This window comes from Halictus rubicundus, chromosome 7, assembly GCF_050948215.1.
Source record: "Halictus rubicundus isolate RS-2024b chromosome 7, iyHalRubi1_principal, whole genome shotgun sequence".
NCBI classification, from domain to species: Eukaryota; Metazoa; Arthropoda; class Insecta; order Hymenoptera; family Halictidae; genus Halictus; species Halictus rubicundus.
This window is the reverse complement of record NC_135155.1, coordinates 12,750,197-12,770,918: the sequence shown is the minus strand read 5'-3', so window position 1 is coordinate 12,770,918 and position 20,722 is coordinate 12,750,197. Positions and strand designations below refer to the sequence as shown.

General features: G+C 31.1%; 6 protein-coding genes across 17 annotated transcripts; 3 read left to right on the top strand and 3 right to left on the bottom strand.

The window, feature by feature from the left end:
- Positions 1 to 240: 240 nt before the first annotated feature.
- On the bottom strand, positions 241 to 2,619 carry Carmine (AP-3 complex subunit carmine). Of its 2 annotated transcripts, none has more exons than XM_076790331.1 (9): positions 2,585 to 2,619; positions 1,857 to 2,041; positions 1,553 to 1,787; positions 1,312 to 1,471; positions 1,115 to 1,228; positions 865 to 1,044; positions 641 to 799; positions 513 to 563; positions 241 to 435 (listed from the first exon to the last, which is right to left on the bottom strand). In XM_076790331.1, the coding sequence occupies exons 2-9, from the start codon at positions 2,029 to 2,031 to the stop codon at positions 301 to 303; spliced, it is 1,209 nt and encodes a 402-aa protein (XP_076646446.1). In that variant the 5' UTR covers positions 2,032 to 2,041; positions 2,585 to 2,619; the 3' UTR covers positions 241 to 300. The 2 variants fall into 2 exon arrangements, with proteins under 2 accessions (XP_076646446.1, XP_076646445.1); XM_076790330.1 differs by lacking the exon at positions 2,585 to 2,619 and adding an exon at positions 2,227 to 2,366.
- Fws (Conserved oligomeric Golgi complex subunit 5 four way stop) lies at positions 2,577 to 6,091 on the top strand. Of its 3 annotated transcripts, XM_076790316.1 has the most exons (14): positions 2,577 to 2,702; positions 2,786 to 2,878; positions 2,952 to 3,076; positions 3,160 to 3,379; positions 3,450 to 3,592; positions 3,670 to 3,936; positions 4,012 to 4,132; positions 4,192 to 4,309; positions 4,381 to 4,521; positions 4,613 to 4,996; positions 5,089 to 5,214; positions 5,286 to 5,394; positions 5,564 to 5,785; positions 5,906 to 6,091. In XM_076790316.1, exons 1-14 carry the CDS (start codon positions 2,663 to 2,665, stop codon positions 6,089 to 6,091), a joined length of 2,295 nt encoding a protein of 764 aa, XP_076646431.1. In that variant the 5' UTR covers positions 2,577 to 2,662. The 3 variants fall into 3 exon arrangements, with proteins under 3 accessions (XP_076646431.1, XP_076646432.1, XP_076646433.1); XM_076790317.1 differs by lacking the exons at positions 2,577 to 2,702; positions 2,786 to 2,878 and having other exon boundaries at positions 2,964 to 3,076; positions 3,242 to 3,379; XM_076790318.1 differs by lacking the exons at positions 2,577 to 2,702; positions 2,786 to 2,878; positions 2,952 to 3,076 and having other exon boundaries at positions 3,252 to 3,379; positions 3,437 to 3,592.
- A 375-nt stretch (positions 6,092 to 6,466) lies between these two features.
- Positions 6,467 to 10,143, bottom strand: LOC143355491 (uncharacterized). 5 transcript variants are annotated; one of them, XM_076790328.1, is made up of 9 exons: positions 9,621 to 10,143; positions 8,238 to 8,373; positions 8,019 to 8,141; positions 7,827 to 7,947; positions 7,623 to 7,728; positions 7,404 to 7,538; positions 6,991 to 7,337; positions 6,691 to 6,913; positions 6,467 to 6,622 (listed from the first exon to the last, which is right to left on the bottom strand). In XM_076790328.1, the coding sequence occupies exons 2-9, from the start codon at positions 8,353 to 8,355 to the stop codon at positions 6,473 to 6,475; spliced, it is 1,323 nt and encodes a 440-aa protein (XP_076646443.1). In that variant the 5' UTR covers positions 8,356 to 8,373; positions 9,621 to 10,143; the 3' UTR covers positions 6,467 to 6,472. The 5 variants fall into 5 exon arrangements, with proteins under 5 accessions (XP_076646443.1, XP_076646444.1, XP_076646442.1 ...); XM_076790329.1 differs by lacking the exon at positions 9,621 to 10,143 and adding an exon at positions 9,227 to 9,264; XM_076790327.1 differs by lacking the exon at positions 9,621 to 10,143 and adding an exon at positions 9,097 to 9,201.
- On the top strand, positions 9,455 to 11,004 carry LOC143355495 (putative phosphatase phospho2). The gene is made up of 2 exons (XM_076790333.1): positions 9,455 to 9,581; positions 10,150 to 11,004. The coding sequence occupies exon 2, from the start codon at positions 10,150 to 10,152 to the stop codon at positions 10,888 to 10,890; it is 741 nt and encodes a 246-aa protein (XP_076646448.1). The 5' UTR covers positions 9,455 to 9,581; the 3' UTR covers positions 10,891 to 11,004.
- Positions 11,005 to 11,138: 134 nt separating this feature from the next.
- On the top strand, positions 11,139 to 18,879 carry LOC143355490 (zinc finger MYND domain-containing protein 11). 5 transcript variants are annotated; one of them, XM_076790320.1, is made up of 9 exons: positions 11,381 to 12,024; positions 12,878 to 13,057; positions 15,106 to 15,516; positions 15,645 to 15,972; positions 16,342 to 16,655; positions 16,862 to 16,894; positions 17,008 to 17,511; positions 17,707 to 17,889; positions 18,229 to 18,879. In XM_076790320.1, exons 3-9 carry the CDS (start codon positions 15,121 to 15,123, stop codon positions 18,349 to 18,351), a joined length of 1,881 nt encoding a protein of 626 aa, XP_076646435.1. In that variant the 5' UTR covers positions 11,381 to 12,024; positions 12,878 to 13,057; positions 15,106 to 15,120; the 3' UTR covers positions 18,352 to 18,879. The 5 variants fall into 5 exon arrangements, with proteins under 5 accessions (XP_076646437.1, XP_076646435.1, XP_076646434.1 ...); XM_076790322.1 differs by lacking the exons at positions 11,381 to 12,024; positions 12,878 to 13,057 and adding an exon at positions 11,139 to 11,374; XM_076790319.1 differs by lacking the exon at positions 12,878 to 13,057.
- Positions 18,880 to 18,946: 67 nt separating this feature from the next.
- On the bottom strand, positions 18,947 to 20,435 carry LOC143355496 (protein LZIC). The gene is made up of 4 exons (XM_076790334.1): positions 20,214 to 20,435; positions 19,901 to 20,032; positions 19,695 to 19,830; positions 18,947 to 19,603 (listed from the first exon to the last, which is right to left on the bottom strand). The coding sequence occupies exons 2-4, from the start codon at positions 19,999 to 20,001 to the stop codon at positions 19,259 to 19,261; spliced, it is 582 nt and encodes a 193-aa protein (XP_076646449.1). The 5' UTR covers positions 20,002 to 20,032; positions 20,214 to 20,435; the 3' UTR covers positions 18,947 to 19,258.
- Between the last annotated feature and the right edge of the window lie 287 nt (positions 20,436 to 20,722).

The window sequence follows — 20,722 nt, the reverse complement described above, 5'->3', positions numbered from 1 at the left end:
AGATATATTTTGTCAATGTTTCTTCATAGATGCGTTATTTTAATCTTTTTCGTTATTGAAAGAATTGTCTTTATTAATGATTATTTACATTAAAAAGTATGATTAAAACTTATAAGGATTATAATATTCTGCTTTTGTAGAAAAGTTTAATATCTATAATTGCAGGGATCAAATCTTATTTTATCATATAGGGATTTATTAATTCGTTACTTTTCGTTATTTGCACCATTATTATAGACATTTAGTCTTCTGAATATGAAAAATATTTCATTTCTTGATGGAATCACTGATATTTCTTATTTACATTCTTATCTGAAACTTCCCAGCTTTGGTAATGTATTTAACACCTTTAAAAGGTTTATATTTCTCTCCATCCATGTCTAGTCGGTTAACTTTCAAACCAGATACTGCTAATTGATTGATTGTGAAATGTACCTAAAATGGAAGTTAGTAACGCTTATTTTTAATATTATAAGTTAGAGTTTCCATTAGTATAGAAAATAAATATTTACATTAATCGCAGGATTAGACTCCATTACACTAGCTGAATTTTGGATTGCAATCTGAAATATTTCCAAATTCGTATACTTGTTTCCTAAGTATTTGTTTGATTATTTAGTTGCTATGAAAGTTTACATACCGAGCCCTTAAGATTAGGTAATTTAGAAACATCTATTCTTCCAATATCCCAAAACAGTATTTTGCTGACAGGATCAAACGAATATTTTCCCTGATTTGGTGTTAGAGTGCAATTCAATACTACTTTTGGCATAGGAATTTCTAATGTCACATTTTCCACCTAAAATACAAACATTTTAATATTTGATTAACACTCCTAATATTTACTATAAAAGAAATACATACAGTTCTGCCAATAGTTTGTTTTGGTCCAACTGTTATATCTAGTCTACCACCTCCTGGTTCTTTAAGACTAATATTATGTCTCACATATATTGGAATAGCTACAATACTTTGTGATCCTATATGGTAAGAAAGGAGTCGGAAATTACCATCTGGTGGAATAAAAGAAAGTATTCGTTTTGACTGGAAAAAGGTTAGATATTTTATTAATGACACAAGTAATAAATTTTCTTAAAATTCTATGTATTCTTACCTCCCATCTTTTAAATCTAACGCAAGGATGAAAACTAACATCATCGAATAATCTGGGATTCATAAAAGAGAGTGTTAAATCTGGCATACCACTTAACTTTATGCAGCAATCGATCTGCAATTATAGTTTTACAATGCAAATATGGTAGAGATTTATACCATCCCATGTATAATATAGAAACTTTCCAAGTAACTTACATAGCCTTGAATTTCTGCAAATACAGTTGCTCCAGTTCTATCAATAATAGCATCTACTTCTTCTACAACATCAAAATATGCTTCATTATTTGTATATTTCACACCTGTTCTCCTCCAAGGTACATTAGACAGTTGCCCACTTGGTAATGTTGCACTAACACTATAATTTATAAATATTAGTAGAATCAAATAAGACTGTTTAATTTTGTGTTTCATATAATTGAACAATTCAAATATTTACTTGGATTTTCCTGTAACAGTATTTGCAATAGTTCTTAAGATGTTTGGTGGTTTAATAAGCTCCTTCAAAATATTAGATTCAGTAGCTAATGGAAAACCATTATCCAACATTTCATCTAACAACTCGTATACAACTACATAATTTTCTTTTATAATTGTTTCTGTACATTCGCTAAAGTAGTCTTCAAAAGTATCTACTACTCTATGTAAAAATTCAATTACAAATAGCGGTGGAACTACAACATAAAAGTGTTATTTACAATAAATCCTAAATTTGGATAACTCTAGTCAAATTTGATAGATACCTTCTGTCATGCATACTGCAACAAAGAACATATTACAGCGATATATACTGATTAGATAGTGATGAGGTGTAGCTATTACAGGTGGTGTATCTTCGGGAGATAAAACTCTTCGTTGTTGGTCAAAAAAGTAATCACATAATGATCTAGCAACAGCACTTTTCCAATGCTTCTCCATGAATACATCCCTAAATATGAAATTAAACATTTTCTCTTTAGAAAATCAAAAATATTTTATTAATAAAACCTGTTTGTCACAAATAAGCATGTTTATATTGAATATTAAATGTACATAACAGGAACACATGTATATTTCTAACCAAATACTTGTCAAATGTCACATCTGTTTTTTCTCTTACGATTTCTTACTTACCCAGAAGAGTTTATAATAAATAAGCTGTGAATCATTTTCTAAAATTGATTATTTGTCAGAGAATAGAGAACAAAATTATACGTTAATTTAATATTATTTCAATGCCCTAAATCCGTTTGACACATACTCGTGTATATACAAACTGTACAACCACTGATCATGAATCCGCGAGTTATCTTGTATATCTATGTATGTATATATGCGATTTGTATGCATTGAAACACGCAACTCTTAAAATGCTCTCGCAAAACTTCTTTAGCATAAATAAATGTAATTTAATTTGTATTCTGTTTGGTACAATATAAGAAATAATAACAATAAGTGTAACACAAAAAATTAAAAACTATCAATTACCAACCTATACAATTTTGTGACGTGTCAATCGGTATCTTTCATTTTCTCCTTTATATTTTCCATACTATTAAATAACTTGATAATGGATGAAATTACGAGTTGGGAAGGAATAGAAAAAGACGGTAATTCATTTTTAATTATATTTTAAATTATATTTTGTAGCAATGTTTTTAACTCTTTGTTTAATTAATTTTATGTTTTCCAGAGTTCTTTAAACAATTTTTTGATGGAGAATGTAAGAAAGCTGATATCAATCAAGTCTTATCAGTAGCACAGCAAATAAACAAATTAGGACATGGTAAATAAATAAATTAATATAGTTAGGAAATAAAATGAATATGTCATGCAATATAAATGTCTGTTTATTTTAGCGATTGAAATATTAAATACAGAACTACAGAAACAGGTTTTAGCTAATCATGAAGATTTATTATCGCAGGCAACATGGGTTGAAAAGTTAGAAGGTGTACTCGCAATAATGCAATCTCATGTTCAGGTACGAATAAAATAAAATTATTTTGAGAATATTACAGTATATTGCGTTGATCTTATAATTGTTAAATCAAATTCAAATTTTAGAGTCTTTTATCAGCTGTAGAACGCTTACGTGGAAAAATTGTTGATCCATTCAATAGAATTGAAAATCAAACTGTTGTTTTAGCAAGATTACACGAAACTTCTGACTTGCTACGAAGAGTGGCTAGAATGCAACATTTATCAAAACGTTTATGTTCTCAAATGACAAATAATGTGCAAGGTCCAGATATTATAAAAGCTGCTAATAGCCTTCATGAGTTGGGTTAGTTAATTGATTGCTTCAATAAGTCTATAATATTCTAAAATATCATACAAATAGCTGTTACTTTTAGAACAACTGATGATGGATACAGATTTGAATGGCTTGGATGTAATTGCGGACGATCAACAAGCTGTTAAAGCTCATAGAACAACAGTCCAAAGGATAGCAACTTATACTTTATCTCAAGGTTTACAAACAATGGATGGGACAAAAGTATATAAACTCATACTACATAATTTTTGAAGTACTAGAACTTTTGTAATAGCTAATTCTAAACTAATAACAAACAGGTTAGTACTGCTGTGCAAGTGTTTCAAAATTTAGGAATTGTTAAAGGAGCTGTAGATAATATCATGGATTCTGCTTTATTGGAAATTGAAAGAATTGCTACAGAATCTTTAGATTTGACTCTAGCAACGAATCAAGATTTTGGAAAGAGAGGAGCACCTGGGCGAGCTGCAATTCCTGGTCTAGGGTCGTCTGGAAATTTACGCACACGAATTTGGGAAAATCTTGAAAGATTATTTCAAGATACTCTTTATACACAATGTTTACAAGTAATTAGAAATTATTTTCTTAACTTTTGTGTACAATGTTGTAGATTTATACATAAATTCTATTTGTCATTTCAGATTGAATTGTTACAAAGAATTCTATTAGAGTACCATGCAAAAGAATTAGATGAATTATCTCAAAAATTTTGGAATAGAATAAATGATTTACTTTCTAAAATATTAGTCGAACGTGCTCAAAGTAAGTATTAATTTAAATTATTTGTTTAAACATGGAAGCTAATACGTTTTTATTTATAGGTTCCTCATTCGTTAAACAAGCATTAGAAGGCGAGTATCCAAAGTTTTTGAGGATCTTTTTAGATTTGAGTAAACGATTGAAGGAAAAATCACAAAATATTGGCATTTACAACATCAAGTAAGCTAGAAGATATTTCGCTTGAATTACTCTTTTCATTTCAACAAAATAACATTTACTGTTTCCATTAGCCATAATGTATTGTCTCCGTTTGAGAATGCATACCTATCACGTTCAGTATCACGCTTATTGGACCCAGTACATACTATGTTTTCTGGGGAAGGATTACCTACTCAAGATGAAATTGACGGCCTCATCCGTACAGTGACAAAGTAAAATAAAAAATAGATCATTCGATTTTTGACGTCCATGTACTAAATGTTAGTTTTTTTATTTTATCATTGCTTTATCGTTTGTTTTTAGTGAATTAAGTGTATCACTAGTCGATGATGGCCTTTCAACAGTAGTTGCCCGCAATGTAGGAAAGGCTATAAGGCTTTACTGTCTAAAGTGTGAGCAGGGATTACACGTGGGAGGTGAAGCTAGTCAAGTAATTGATTCACCTACTACAGTACAGCAGACTAACGTGTCGCTTGCAAACCTGCTTTATTATCTTTCTAATCAAATAAATCGTGTTGTGGCGAATTTATCTACTGGTTTACCATTGGAAGGAAATAACATAATTTCTATAGCTCTGAAGGAAACAGATACATTAACGAAAAACATATTGTCACCGTTGTTAGCTTCTATTAGCGATGCTATTGAAAGCATTATTTTAACTATGCACGACGATCCAGAATTTCGAGAGTAAGTGAATAAATAACTAGTTTTCACTTGTACTTTGAAACATTTGTATAAATCATAGGAATAAAAAATAACATAATGTTTCTCCAATATAGTCCAAGCAGTCCTCTAGGAAAAGAAATTAACTGTTCTTTGTATATGCGCGAGTTGCAAGGGTTTATTTTACGTTCTGTGAACACATTTCTTGTGCCCTACAAGAATCAAACCGTCGTTGCTGAATGGTAAATAAATTTCAGCTACAATGATTTATATTATACATCACGTGATACTAATTGTTCGATTGTTATTTCAGCTGTAAGACGGTTGCTTCACGATGCATTGAATTATTTGTAAGACATGCTTGCTTACTAAGACCTTTAACAGATTTTGGAAAAGCGAAACTTATTGTTGACTTCAGTCAGGTATACTATTAATAATAATTAAAAAAAAAAACCAAAATCACAATATCGTATTTTATATTTTCGACTTATTTTATCTTGTAGAGTCACCCCTTAAAATATTTATTATACGTAAATAATTGGATAGTCTGTATAAAGATAGAGCTCTAAGGTAAAATTTATTTTTGTTTAGATGGAAGTAGTTGTTTCTCCCTTGTGTAGAGGTGGACAATTGGGTTCATCAGAACAACAACAGTATAGAACACTACGAGCATTAAAAGTATTGCTTCCACTTACTCCAGAAGAAATTGTTAAAAAAGTTGTAGATGGAGCAGGAGAAAGCGGAATACCTCGCTCTCTCGTTCTTCTGCATTTATTTGCTACAGCACCCCCCGAATTAGTATCTCCGCATCAGGTAAAATAGTATAAACAGTTCAGAATTATTTGCGCATAAAACATCAGCTTTTTCATTTACAACTGTAGATTATCGAATGTCATAATTCCGATTTGTGTGAATGACGCATTGTTGTTTCAGAGTGCAAGTTGGTCCGTGGGACGATTATCCCAATGGATGGATAAACATCCAAATGAAAGAGACAGATTAGCTTTTTGTAGTGGACCACTAGAACGTTACCAATTAACTGTCAGGCAACACAATCTTCCATCATTTCATCCTTTGTTTCCATTAATGAAAAAATTAGCTAATTTGGATGATCATTAAAATGTGTCTATAATACTTGTGCACATAATATTATATACAGACTGCAGATTTTTATGCAAATTCACATCTTCCTAATAAAAAATTATAAAATTGAGGTAAAACAAAATATCATTTTCCACGTTAATAATTGTAATATGTTGAAAATAATATTCAAAGGAAAAGAATTCGAATACAGTAATTATTTTATTATTCTGTAAAGATCCTTAGAAGCTGTAAATGCAAGAAAATCTGCAGTATAGTTATATGTATTTTATCAAGAATTTTTCACATTTATAAGCAATAATACCACTCATCTCTGTATAGTACTTCATTAATGTAATATAAAAATATAAATTTCGAAGAAATCAATATTAAAAAAATCTTTGTAAACTTACATTTTTATTATTTATTAATTAATCTCTGTACACACGCTGTTTTAAATATGTACATTCCAATAATGGTCATAATACTTACAGACAGTAACAATCTTGAGTTATGTTTTTTTGGACCTATATACGTAGCTGGTATGCCAATATCGTTTTCTTTTTTTATCTGAATTTAAAAAAGATATTTCAGAACTGTTCGCACTTTGTAATCTGTATTTCACATGCAATACTTACCCTTTTAGAAAGTGTTTTTAATAATATGAGCTCCTTTTTAAGCAAAGAAAGAGTTTTTTGTGTTTTCTTCAATACTTCTTCAAAATTTGTCATTTGTTTTGAAGTTAAGTGCATGTTCTCATCATTTGCTTTTGATAAACCATTTTTAATGTATTGATAACTGGAACCTATAATTGCAATTTGTCTAGATGTAGTGCCTAAGGAGACAATACCGTCATATATTCTGGAAAAAAAAAGAGAAAAATGAAATTTTTCTAACAAAAATTTTGTAACATTGTGGTTTCATAAAATTTAACATACGTATATGGTAAAGATTTATTAATAAGTCCAATACTGTGTATGCTCCACTTTTTTTTATGAAACTTATGAAGCTGATCCATAAACTGTGTCCTATGCGCCTTAATGTCAATATTTAAATCGTATAGATTGTCTTCATTTAATTGTAAAAAATTCTTCAGGTTCATTCCTTCAAAATTAAGAGTATATTTTTCTAGGCCCATTCCGTTTAACATTGTAAACACATCAAAATCTATAGTGTGGCTATTGATATTATGCAATAATGGGAACATATCTTTCCAATCACATACTTTGGATATTTCACTAACAGTTATTATTTCTTCTTCGTCAAAATTGAATAATGACAGTATCTATAACAATTATAAAAATATTAAGAGATATTTTAAATTAATTTAAATTATCTTCAAATTGTTTACCTTATCATATCCTTTTATTGAAGCTATTTCCTTAGCGGTTAAATTACTGTAATCAGTTAATGTGGTATCAACTCCCTTTTCTATTAATAGTTTTACTATATCTGGCTTGTTTGCTATTGTTGCATACATTAAAGCCTGCAATGAAACAAATACCTATGTAAATTTTAGTAAATTGACATTGCATTATTATTATTATTATTATTATTATAAAAAACTCACAGTTTGGTTTCTATTATCACAAGCATTAACATTTTTGTCATATTTTAGTAATTCTTCCACAAATTCTAAATCTTGTGATGCACATGCATACATCAGAGCTGTTTGTCTATAATACACATTATTTTAAGTTTTAAATTATAAAAAGTACTGATACAAAGTACTGATACAAAATACGTGAGTAGTTTGAATGTACTCTTATATTACCTTTGTTTATTGGTAGCATTTACATTAGCCTTTTGTTTAATGAGTAATGTTAGACATTTTATTCGGTTTTCTAATGTGCTTTTAGTGGAATTGCATAGGGCCATTAACGGATAATACCCATCTAAAATATTATTTATTTCAAGTCACAAAATATTATTTTTTATTTTAATATAAAATATTTTTAAAATGTACCCTTATGTTTATTCACATTAGCTCCATTTATTATAAGATAATCAATAGCTTCTGCCTGAGCACATGATGCAGCATATAGAAGCGGTGTCCAACCATTATATAAAAGAGTATTAATATCGTGTGCTATATATACACAGAATTATACAAAATTATTAGCAAATGTTATTTTATAAAAAGAAAATAGCATTACTATAATTTGTCAATGAAAAATATAATTACATTCAAGATAGTCCTGAATAATTTGTAGATGACCCAACATACATGCATTGCTCACATGATATTGAAAAATATGTTCATCATCTACATCTAAATATTTAGATTGGTTGTATGGTTCCATGTACTCTAATGAAGGTTCCTATAAATATCAACTATTTTTTAAATTCTGTACAACATTATCATGTATTGTTAATTGTTATAAATAAATAATCCACGTGTGTCGGACTTCTTAAATCCAAGTAAATTCCCTAATAGTTTTATATAAAAATTATTAAAAAAGAAAAGAGCCGGCACACCACCATAGGTTAATAGAAATATTTCAACACCTTCACCGGGAAAGAATTGTTGCCATCATCTTCTAGAGCATGATTAAATATTTTAATAGTTTTTGCATGGCAATTGTTCATTTTAATGATGAATTAACACGTAATACGAATATGCATAAATATATGTCTCTCCTACAGATAAAATTTTCAAACGTATACTTTTCACGCTCGTGTGTCGTATTGTATATATGTATAGCAATGTATATAGATATGCAGTGTGCTGCTGCAGCACTGTTGCATTGTATGAATAAAATAGGCGCTGTGTATATAACTATATTGTAAGAAATGTATTAATAACGATTAAATACATATTCTTCCGTTTTAGTTCAAATATCGTGCGATAATTTACTTTTAATCATAATGGTATGTATAAATAGTCGCATATCGGTGGGATGTAAATAATTTCTTAAATTTTATCCATCACACATAAATATCTACACAAATAGGATATATTATATTAATAACGAAGGTAGCAGAGTAAATATGTAGATGTAGCCGTTTTATACTTTTATAACCGTCTTCACATTCGTTCACACCTGTCCGCGCGGACCAATGATCTGCGCGGCTGCCGCCACTGAACCGCAGGAAACAAAATCCGCGCTGTGTCCGCGCGATTCTATTTACTATGGCTCTTATGTGAGTGGGTTTAGTTGTTTGATGGATTACGCGCGTTTAGGATGTGTGCTAGCATGAATCGCTTCGACCTCTCTCCTGCATGTCTGCACGATCGTCGCCTCTTTCTAAACAACTATCAATTTTCACGCGGTTCAAACCGCGCGGTCAGAAACGCGCGGATTCCGCCGTGTCTGAACTACATAGGCCTAAAAGACGATTCTTCGGCCAATAGCGACAATGCGTGCGATGGTAGGGCATCCTTTGAATCACCCTGTACTTGCAGCGCTTAACCTAAAAGAGACAGTCGCCGGATACCCGTCTTAGAGTTCGGTTGTAATTGCATTATTTTAAACATCTGACAAAGTGGAAATTACGGTTTAATGCACACTTAAAAACTAAATTAACAGTAAGTGACATTAGTAGATAGATATGTTGCTTCATTTACCTTTATTACTACGAATTGAATTTTGGTTTACAATATCCTATATTTACAAAACTGTCTTATCCATATATTCGGATCATCCATATTCTCTCTCTCTCCCTCTCACTCACTCACTCACTCACTCACTCACTCGCTCATTTATACTCCGTCCTACTCTATTATTACCTTATTTATTGCGCCCTTTCCTATTCTAGTAAGTGACGTTAGTAATTAGTAATATAGGCATTGATGTATTCTTATAAATAAAATGATTGATATATATTTATTTATTTTAATTCACATTTGTTCATATTTTAAATATTATATAATTTCCTATGTTATCAACGATAAGATTGCCCATTTCACCTTTCGCATCTACATTAAAAATATTCTAACAAAATATATAGTGACAAAAATGGTAGCAAGTATGAATTTACAGGACTGTGTACGTTATTGGTACCCGCGAGATATCAGCTAAAACGAACCCAATTATATATTCTAGAAAAAAATGAGTAAAGCAACTTCCATTTGTAATATATTTGCATTTTAATAGATGCATCAGTCCGTGCTCGTCGTATTTGACTTTGATCACACGATTAGCAATGATAATACCGATATCGTCGCTCGTAAGCTGTTGCCCCAGGAAAAATTAACGGACAATGTGAAGGATTTATATCGTACTAGTGGTTGGATCCCGTATATGGCGAAGATATTTGAATTGTTGCACGAGAGTTTAATCGATAGTAAACAAATCGAGAGAGCTATTATAAATATACCATCGGTGCCTGGTATCGAAACACTTCTAAAAGAGTTACATATGCGAGGCTGTGAAATTATTATTATTAGCGATTCGAATACATTGTTCATCGGACAATGGTTAAGAAACAAAAAGTTAGATCACATTATTGCACAAGTATTTACAAATCCAGCGAAAGTTGATGAGAACGGCGTATTAAGGATAGACATGTACCACGTGCAAGATTCGTGCAAACTCAGCACCGTTAATTTATGCAAAGGTCAAATTCTAGAAAGTTATATTAAACATCGAAAAAACGAAGGAGTACACTTCGATCGAGTGGCATATGTTGGTGACGGAAAAAACGATTTGTGTCCAAGCTTACGACTCACTGAGCGTGACTTTGTGTTTCCGCGACAAAGTTACGCGCTTATTAAAATATTGGATGGATCCGAGAAAATGGATATTCCAAAAATAAGAGCTCGTGTATTTCCTTGGAGCAATGGTACGCAAATTCTGGAAAAGTTAAAGGAAGAAGTATTTGAACACCCTATGTAATTTTACAAAATATTATAAATATAAACAATTGTTATAAAGAATGCGATTTTATAAAGATATCAGCATGAAAGTTCTAATCTATAAATAACAATAAAGCAAATTACAGTATTATAATCTACAGTTCGTTCAACGAGCCGAAACGATAGCTACGTAAACAAATGCACGTGATGATTGTTTACTTAGGTGCGACAGAGTTAAATTCAAATTCTTGAAATGATTAAAATAAGAAACATGTATAGAAACGTAATGTTTTTTTTTCTATATATTGATTCGTTTCGTTAAACGAACTTTGCCAAATATTCCTTTATTATGTATGTTATTTCCTTGCTCACACTTCAATAACCTCCTTAACATATTTATTCACATATTTTTCATGTTTCTATTCTTGTTGTTCCTACTGTCTCGTGGCGCTACCCTACAGCGAATATAATGAGTATGTATTGATGTGTAAGGTGCATAGCGAATAGCGAGACCATTATAGGAAGTGAGTGTCGTGTTTTGTTTAACTACATGGTATGTTCGTAAATCAGACGTTTGCGGGAAAAAATATGAATACACGGAGGATAGAACGAGACAAACAACACTTGTCATTATGTGGGCGATCAAATAAATGTTCGTGCTAATATATGTATAATTTTTTTGTTCTTTGCTTCTTGGTACATATATATGTAGTATCCCTTTTAGTTTTTGGACGTGGAACTGTGAATTTCCAATCGATAGAAATGATAACACGATAATAGTATGTACACATCCACTGTTTTGCATCGTTTCGTTGTTTTACGAGGACATGCAAGGCTAGAGGGAGAAAAATATCGAAACTAAAAATGTATATTTTAAAAGGGTCGATGGTATACAATTACATTTTAAATTACAAGATGCGCGCGCATTATTTAGGTTAGGTTAATCTTATGACGTGCGCGATATGTGCATGTATTTAGTTGCGCGTCGCTATTGTTAATTATTGTCTTATTATTACTGTCGGGCGTCGGCAAAAGTTTATCTTTCGTTCCGAACAAGTTTTACTGCATAACAAAGAAATATGGTTTGACAAATAATCGTGATCTTGTATAGGATACTATTAGTCACAATCGAAAAGTAACAGTACATGAGCAGCAATTTTGTGTATCAGATTTGGTAAGCAAATTTCAATGTCTATTCTCTTACTATCGTGTTAGAGGTTTTAAAATAATAATGATTCACAATTTCATAAAAAAAAAGAAATTTATTTTCCATTGTTGCAGTACTGTTAGAATAAATATAATACATAAATGTAACTTTCAATTGCATAATAACACATCAAGTTTTGGTAGTTTCATAATTCGCAATTAATGATATTAAATTGCGGATGTAACGTTTATAAGAAAAACTAAAAATGCATATCACAATAAAAATTAGTCTTTGTATAACCTATTTTTAGTGAGTAGCCGATATGTAGCTTGAACATGATTTATGCGATGGGATGAATACTATTTGTTTTTGTAATACTTGCATTAATGTCTTGTAATTTTATCATTTTAAGATTGAACAAATTTCGTATGATACTAAACATGATGGCAAATAAGTATGTAGTATTAAACAACCATTCTGGTATAGGCACTTGTGCAAATATTTTAGATAATACTTCGAAAAGCATTGGCGTCCATAATATTGTTCCACAAAACAAAGACATTTTGATGGTGTCAAGAAGTTTTATAGTATTTTTCATTTGTACAATCATATTTAATTCAATTCTTCTCTTATTAAATTCATTGCTTTCTTGTTGTTCATTTTGTCTTTCTGTGGAATTTTCATTAAATATTTCTATTTGTTCTAAAGCAGCAACATTTTGGTATGCTTTCTTTCTACTTTCTTTAGAGTCTATAGAATCTTGCTTCGACGTAGAAGCCCCTTTAGAATCTATAGATTCTTTAGAACTTGTGTTATTAATCTTGTCTATTATTAAACTGCTGTTGGATGTATTTGACAACATTTCATTTTTTGCTTTCAGTTTGTGCAATACAAGTTGACAGTTTAATTTTCCACGTTGATGTAAGATTGTACAGAACAAAATTGGCAAAAAATATATTGCAAATAGAAGCAAAAGTAAATACAGTTTTAAAGATTGTACTGGTGTCGAATATTTCTCTATTACATATATGGAAGTTTCGTTCGGTGCATTATTACTTTTGTAAGTAATGAATTGAATAACTGAAGAAAGATTAGATTTGTTTGTTATAGAATTATGATTGAGATCTTGTTCTAAGACTCTTTGTTTTGGCTGTTTCTTGTTATTTTGTTGATTATAATTGTTTTTCATTGTATAATGTACAGCATTATGAATACGCTTAAGTATTTCAGCATATATTTGATCATTGGTGATAACTGATATATTATTTGTTATAGTTGGTTCTACAATTTCGTCAACAGTTTTCACATTGTTTGATTGAAGCATATTAAATATTGGTGTCTGAGTAGTGTTTATAATAATTTCATTATCTGATTTATCCACTTGAACTGATACATTTTTAGAAGAATTTGTCATTAAATAATTGAATAATTGTTCCTCTTTATCATATTCGCTAGTATTATTGTCTAGTGGTATATTGCTTAGTAAATTTGCATTGTCTGGATTTGTTAAATTAAAAACACTTTCATATTCTATTGTCATTGTTTCGTCCATAGAACTTTTTGTGCTATTTACATTATCATTAGTATGTTTCCAAATTTCTGTATGTGTATTAGGTTCCAAGTCTTCCATCGTGTTAAATAATTCGGTGGTATTATATAATTCTATGTGACTAACATAGTGCGAGGTATTATATGTGTTATCTAATGCAGAGTGTACAATGCTGTGTACTTTAGATATTATTTCATTTACCTGTGTGTTTGGCATATTTAATAATTCAATATTGTCAGTGTAGTTCTTATCCATGGACATTGCATAGAAATTAGAATAATTTTGTGCAGTATTCACAACTTTTGCACTATTATGATAATCACCAAACAAAAAATAATTTCCAGAACATCTTGCATTTTCTGTATCCTTCATTAAACTTACATTAGCATATACAATTGAATATAGAAGTCCTGTTACAGCAATTGGTGCAATCCACTGATTGATTACAAATATTATAACAATCATTTTATTGTACTGAATGGCTTCTAGTAGTTTTCTCTTGTAACATTGAATTAATGTAGGCTTCAAATTAAATTCCAATTTCTTGCATTCAATCGTCTCACATTTTTCTATATTTTGCAAGTCCGATTCATTTACCTTATTATCTTTTTCAATAGATTTTTGTAATTGACATGACTTGTAACATTGATTTTTGAGATTAAACACATTCAAATTGGATTGTGCAGAAAACATTAATAGAGACATGAAAGAATTTGTGAATGGTATAAGGAACATTCCATAGTGTAATATTATATGCATAACATTACATTTACGAGTTGTATTAGAATCGTTTTGTATTATAATATTCTTTAATATTTTATCAAATTCAATAAAATGATCTTTCTGATCTTTCCACGTGTTATTGTTTGAAAATACGTCATCCAAAATTTGTATATCTGTCTCCATATAATTGATAAGTAATATGCCTGCTGTAAGTATAGAAAATAACACATCAGATAAAGATAAAATATACATTGACGTGTACGTCCACTGTTTAAATTGTCTTTTTAACAGTATCACAATTGTAATAAAACTGAACAACAACAATGTGTATGCTCCTATACCGAGAATAATAGAATACATAATGCAAAAACTTCAATATTCAATTTGGCACCTTCTGTGCTCTACGAAGTTGAAAATATTACTGTTGGATATGAACTAGTACATGGGTATTATACTTTGATAAACTGTGTTATGCATGGGGGTGTCTATATAACTGTTGCACATTTTAGATACAGAAGTATGAGAGTATGAGGGCAGGTAGATTATTTATCTATGCAATTACAAATGCTGGTATTAGCTATGTGTAAACCTTAAATATCATTATCTTAAATAGTTCAATTTTTAAGGTTTTTCTTCTGACCAACTATAATTTTCTATATTCTATTCTATCAATGTCTATAAAAGTAACATTAGTGACTTTCATAACTCTAAAGAAATGACTTCAGAAAAAAAAATGTAAACTTTCAATTGGTAATATCAAACGGCACGTTTTGAAATATTTCCCACGTTAAAGTAAACTATATATAAACTTGGTGCCTATTTTTCATATTTTTTAGTGTCTACTTATTACAATGTCTATACGTCGGAAAACTGATCCGTTTATGACGCAAAGAATATGGGATGCCATAAAAATAACTGTACACCAAAGGAGTTTGCCCAGTAATGATCGTATGGTACGACATCTTGCTCGGGTGTATGGAATTACAGAACAAGAAGCACAGGAAGAATTAAATAAAGCAGTTGACGATGGGCTGGTTTTTCTGAAGAAAGTACCAACAAAGAGTGGTATAGAGCAAGAAAGTTACAGACTACCAACGGACACTGTAAGCACTGATAATCATGATTGGTACTGTTGCAAGTGCTACAAAGCTGGAGCTGTAGAATGTTGTCAGCAGTGTTACAGAGTTTATCATCCTGAATGCCACACACCTAGTACAGCTAAATTAAAAATATGTAATTTTTGTGAAGTAAGTATATAATTTTACAATTAACGTATTCCAACTCATTACAACACTCATTACTGACTTGCTAATTTAAACTGACTTATTATTACTCCATAGTTTGTATATACATAAAATAGGAATGATTGTTTCAGAGTATAAACAATGACACGTACCCAGATAAACACGATCTCAACCATATTCTGAGTTTTACTTGTGGTCATTTGAAAGCAAAACTGCCACCAGAAATTACAAATCGTACAATTGTTTTTAACAATGAACCAATTACACCAACTAATAGATACTCGGGTCCAACTTGGATTAGCGAAGGCGAAGACGCATGGCGACCAAGTGCTCTCATAAAACATCATATGGACTTGGCAATAATGGATTCAAAAATTAAAAAAAATGAATATAATAATCTTGCAGAATTTCAAGCTGATGCGCATAATATATTGCACAATATTATTGTGTACCATGGAGGTATGAATTGATGATAAGATCAAATTTCTTGTATAAAATTAATATGGGCTAAGCTTCCGAAAACGTCAATGCTCCGAATTGGATGGAATTTTGGAAATAGTTTCTTTTTCGACTAAAATCATGATTGCGAGCAGAAAAAATGTTGTTTACTAATTTAATGACATTCCTTAGCTTACCGACAAAACGTAGTATAATTGGAAAACTTTTCAAAACAAATAATCACTGTGCTTAGTAAAAATCCTTCTTGTAATAATCATTTTAGTCGGAAAAGAACCTATCTACAAAATTTCATTCAATTCGGAGCATGGACGTTTTTGGAAATACAGCCCTAATATGTAGTAAAGTAACAGATTCAATTTCTACGTTTAGCTCATAGCGTGATTGGAGAAATGGGTAATACAATGTATCAAGACTGCTGCTATGATCTTCAAGAAATACGTCGTTGCGCCGACTGTTATCGCATATCAAACGAGAAGTCCGAAAAAATGTGGTTTTGTATACCCTGCAACCCACCGCATCAACTAGTTTACGCAAAACAAAAGGGATACCCATACTGGCCGGCTAAAGTTATGCAATCCAACGGCAACGTTTACGATGTCCGGTTTTTTGGTGGTCATCACATGCGTGCCAACATCGAAAAGGTGTTCATACGTCCTATCACAACGAGTCTGCAAAGTTTACAGGTAAAGATAAACCGCAAATATTGTCAGGAGTACCACGCGAAATTGTCACGCGAACACTGTGAAATTCTCGGTTTAGGTTACACGCCATTTACCGTGTATCGTATCACTGACACAATAGAAGAGAACTGTTGAGAGAAAGCAAATTTAGAAATTGTTGTTGCACTTGCATAGGTATATTATTATGTTAACAACGAATTCTTGCATAGCCTTCGGAAAAAGGAAAGTGGAAAGAAATGAAGGTATGCACATACAGCAGCCTAAAGTGTACAATTAATTTCTCACCACTACTTTCATTGTGCAGTCGCAAGGGAAATCAACATTTCTTAAAACGTGCACAATTTACCTTTCATAGATAAAAAGATCCACTGCATGGAACAGAGCATTCGAAGAGCTGAAGCATCATCAGAACTTGCTGCAAAAGTTGGGCAAGAGCGTTGAGAACTTGGATATCGACGATGATAATGACGGCCCGAAACCAACAAAGATCCGCAACATGTCATCAGGTTCAAAATTTACGGCGAACAATTCTAATTCTGCCAAACAACTTTTTAAAGATTTAAGAGTCAAAGTTGAACGTCTTAGTTCAGACGGCCACGGTGAACTGCTACCGAGTCAAGAGACAAAAGAAACTGAAGAAAAATCTTCAGTAAGTAAAGATGAGGGCGAAGAAAGACAAGTTCCCTGTTTACCAGTTGCAGAAGATGAACCTGCAAGAGGAATATCCAGTACCTGTCCCCAGGGTTTGAAGAAAGAAGGTTCACAAGAAGACATGGTTACATCTAGTTCCCAGGAACCACGATCTAAATGTGTTCTTGTACAAACAGAACAGATACAAACCGAAACACTACCAGCAAAGGTACGAGATATACAAATTAAACCATAGTGAAGGACAATATAATTTTTAAATAAATATTTGATATAGGTGAACATTATAAATTAAATAGTAATCATAGTAACAAAGAACAAGAAAAAATGTTCTTCACTATAATTATTTATTTCTGATATAATATGTATTTGATAATATAATACATTAATGATATATTTTGTATAGATAAAAAGAGAGCGTAGAACGTCTGAACAACCGACCACGACAACATTAGAGAAATTACGTCGAGAATTAGAACTGGAAAAGTGCAAAGAGTTAGAGAAATTACAAGCTGAGCATGCCAAAGAATTGCGGCAGCTTACAGACAGACATCAACAAATCATATCTGAGATAAAAAAGAAACAATGGGTAATAATCCTTTACTGTTTTCTTTATACATGTATACAGGGTCGCGTATTTGTTGTAAGAAAAAATTTTCAAACAAATGATGCATGGTTCGCAGGGTGACGTATAGTGTCGTAATCTGTTTTCTGTTATTTTGCTTTTTTGTGGTAATATGAGGGTCACCTTCATTTTTTTTAATGGAATGCCCAATATCTTTTTATACCAAGTAGGCCTAAAATTAAAAAAAATTTTTTTTCTTACAATAAATAACTTACGAGTTAATTGGAGTCGTTACGTTACGAGACTCGCCCTGTAGATAACAAACTCATTGTGCATAACTTCTAACAAAATTTATGATTTTAGTGTTACAATTGTGAAGCTGAAGCTATATACCACTGTTGTTGGAATACTGCATATTGCAGTACCGATTGTCAACAAGTCCATTGGCAACGTGAACATAAAAGAGTTTGTCGACGTAAGCGTTAATTAAGCGTTAATATCCGATACATATTCTAATCAAGAAATAAGCCCGCGGAAGAAGTTAAAAATACATCTGCTACGATTGTAAAAAGAAAAAGATACATTGTAGAAGCACATTAATATATTCTTGACACCAATTTGACAAGCTTTTGTAAACGTTCTCCTTAATTGGAAGTACTTGTAATATGTATACAAGCAAATGTTTAAAGGCTGTTCTTGTTTTTCTGCTTTCAAATCGTTGGTTATTGCGGAACGAGTATGACGTTTTATAGTTTAAAAGAAACGTAAGATAAAATGCAATAATCTAATAAAACATATACACATAGGAATATATTATACAAATATTACACAAAAGATTTAAATTGTTTTTCTTTATGCAAAGATTTGTATAAAAAAAAGATGTTTATTCTTGTGAAATTAAAGAAACAATGATGCCTGTATGAAATATTTTCTCAAGGCGTGTTCGTACGACATATGTATGTATACATATTGACAAAAGTAATATGATGTGAAATATAGAAAACATACATTTATTTACTTGTGTTGATGTTTCATAGATGTCCATTTAGCTTGTAAGTATGACAATGAAATAAGTCAAATACATATTTTAATATTATATTATAATAAAACCTTGTATAATATATTTATTCATTATAGATTACAATTCCTATATATAAAACCAAACTTGTATAAACACATTTCTTAAAAAATAATTTTCAATCTTGGTCACACAGTCCTATAAAGAAAACCTTATAAAAAGTTAACAATTCAGGTAAAAACTAACTATTAAAATAGTGTGAAAAAAAAATTTCACTTTCTCATTTTAATACAGAGTGCATTCCTATATTTTTTATATACAATTCAATTGTACTTGTAGTTAATGGTTAAAATTATTGTTCAGAATTATGCGAACCTAGATGTTTTGCGTTATTTTGACTTCATCACCAACTACGGCCATAGCCATTTTACCTTTCTCTGTGCTTTCATTAACTTGCACATAATCTGTGGTATCTATGTTAATTGATTTCATTTTTTCTAATAATTGTAATTCATAGGGTTCTAATTTCTCTCCAAGTTGCCTGAGTGCGTTTAATACTTCACTACGCTGACGGTCACCAGCTTCTTTACTCAATTTTCCAAGTTTTATATCACAATCTATTTGTGATAAACGTCCTTTGAGTTGTGTTGTTTCTCGCCTTCCAAACATTCTTATAACTGCAGGTGTTTTGAATTCTTTATTTATTGCTGCCTTTGTTGCCTATTTCATAAAAGTATGCTTCAATAAATATTCATTTCTGGTATTTAATAATGTTTCTTATACAATCTTGATCTGTATATTTATAACATACCAACTGTATAGCACTTAATTCATCGATTAACGTTGTATCACCAGATATCATTCTTTTTAAACTTTCATTAAACTCTACTAAATCTTCTTTTGTAAGTTCCATAGCATTTTCATATGCTTCTGCGTCTAATTCATTCCTATTAAAACAATAAATTTTATAAAACACATGTATCTTGTACATAATAAATATAATGAATTCTAACATACCGGATTTCTTCGATATCCTCTAATTGTTGCACTAGTCTGTCCAATTGTGCTTCTAAATTCTTTCTTAACTTTTCGGTTTCTAGCTTACCATGAGAACCCATTTTTACAGTAGAAAGTAGAAAGGGCACCAGTCTACAACAAAAAATGAAAAAAAATTTTAATGATTTTGTAAAATTAGTACACAATTTTAATGAAATTTGACATTTTTATTAGAAACGCATTAAAATTAATAATTGTACAAAATTTGTGAAATTATTTTATACTTCCTATGTCCGTGTCTTATCTTTATTTAATTCTCTCCTATAACTAATACCTTTATCACTTTTTCTTTCAAAAGTTTTCACTTCTGCTTTTCGAGAAATTGATATGAAAAACGGCATCACTATCTATGGTACAAATTACTGATAAGATGACAAATTTTTTGGCTAGTAAACATAATTTCCGTGAAAGAAGTTGTGCTCCATGAAGGTAGCTTCAGAATTTCGCTATTGTCCTACATAGACGAGGTTAGGAGTAGACCAATCACTATATGGGGTTTCGTGTCTCACAATCTGAAATACCGACATCGTTAACAACAACTAGATTTCTTACGACCTCTGCGCAGACGAACAATGAATGTTGCAACTAGATCCACGAGAAGCTCCACCATATACCTATAATAAATGGAGGGACCTCCGATCGGAGGAATGACAACTTTAAGCAAAACCAGAGAGGATAGGAGAGTGCTCACGCCCCCCCGGCGTTCCCACTTTCGTGACATCGCCCTTCGTTTAGCCTAAATTTCGTTTACAGCATGGTACAGAACCGAGCAGCTTCTAGCAG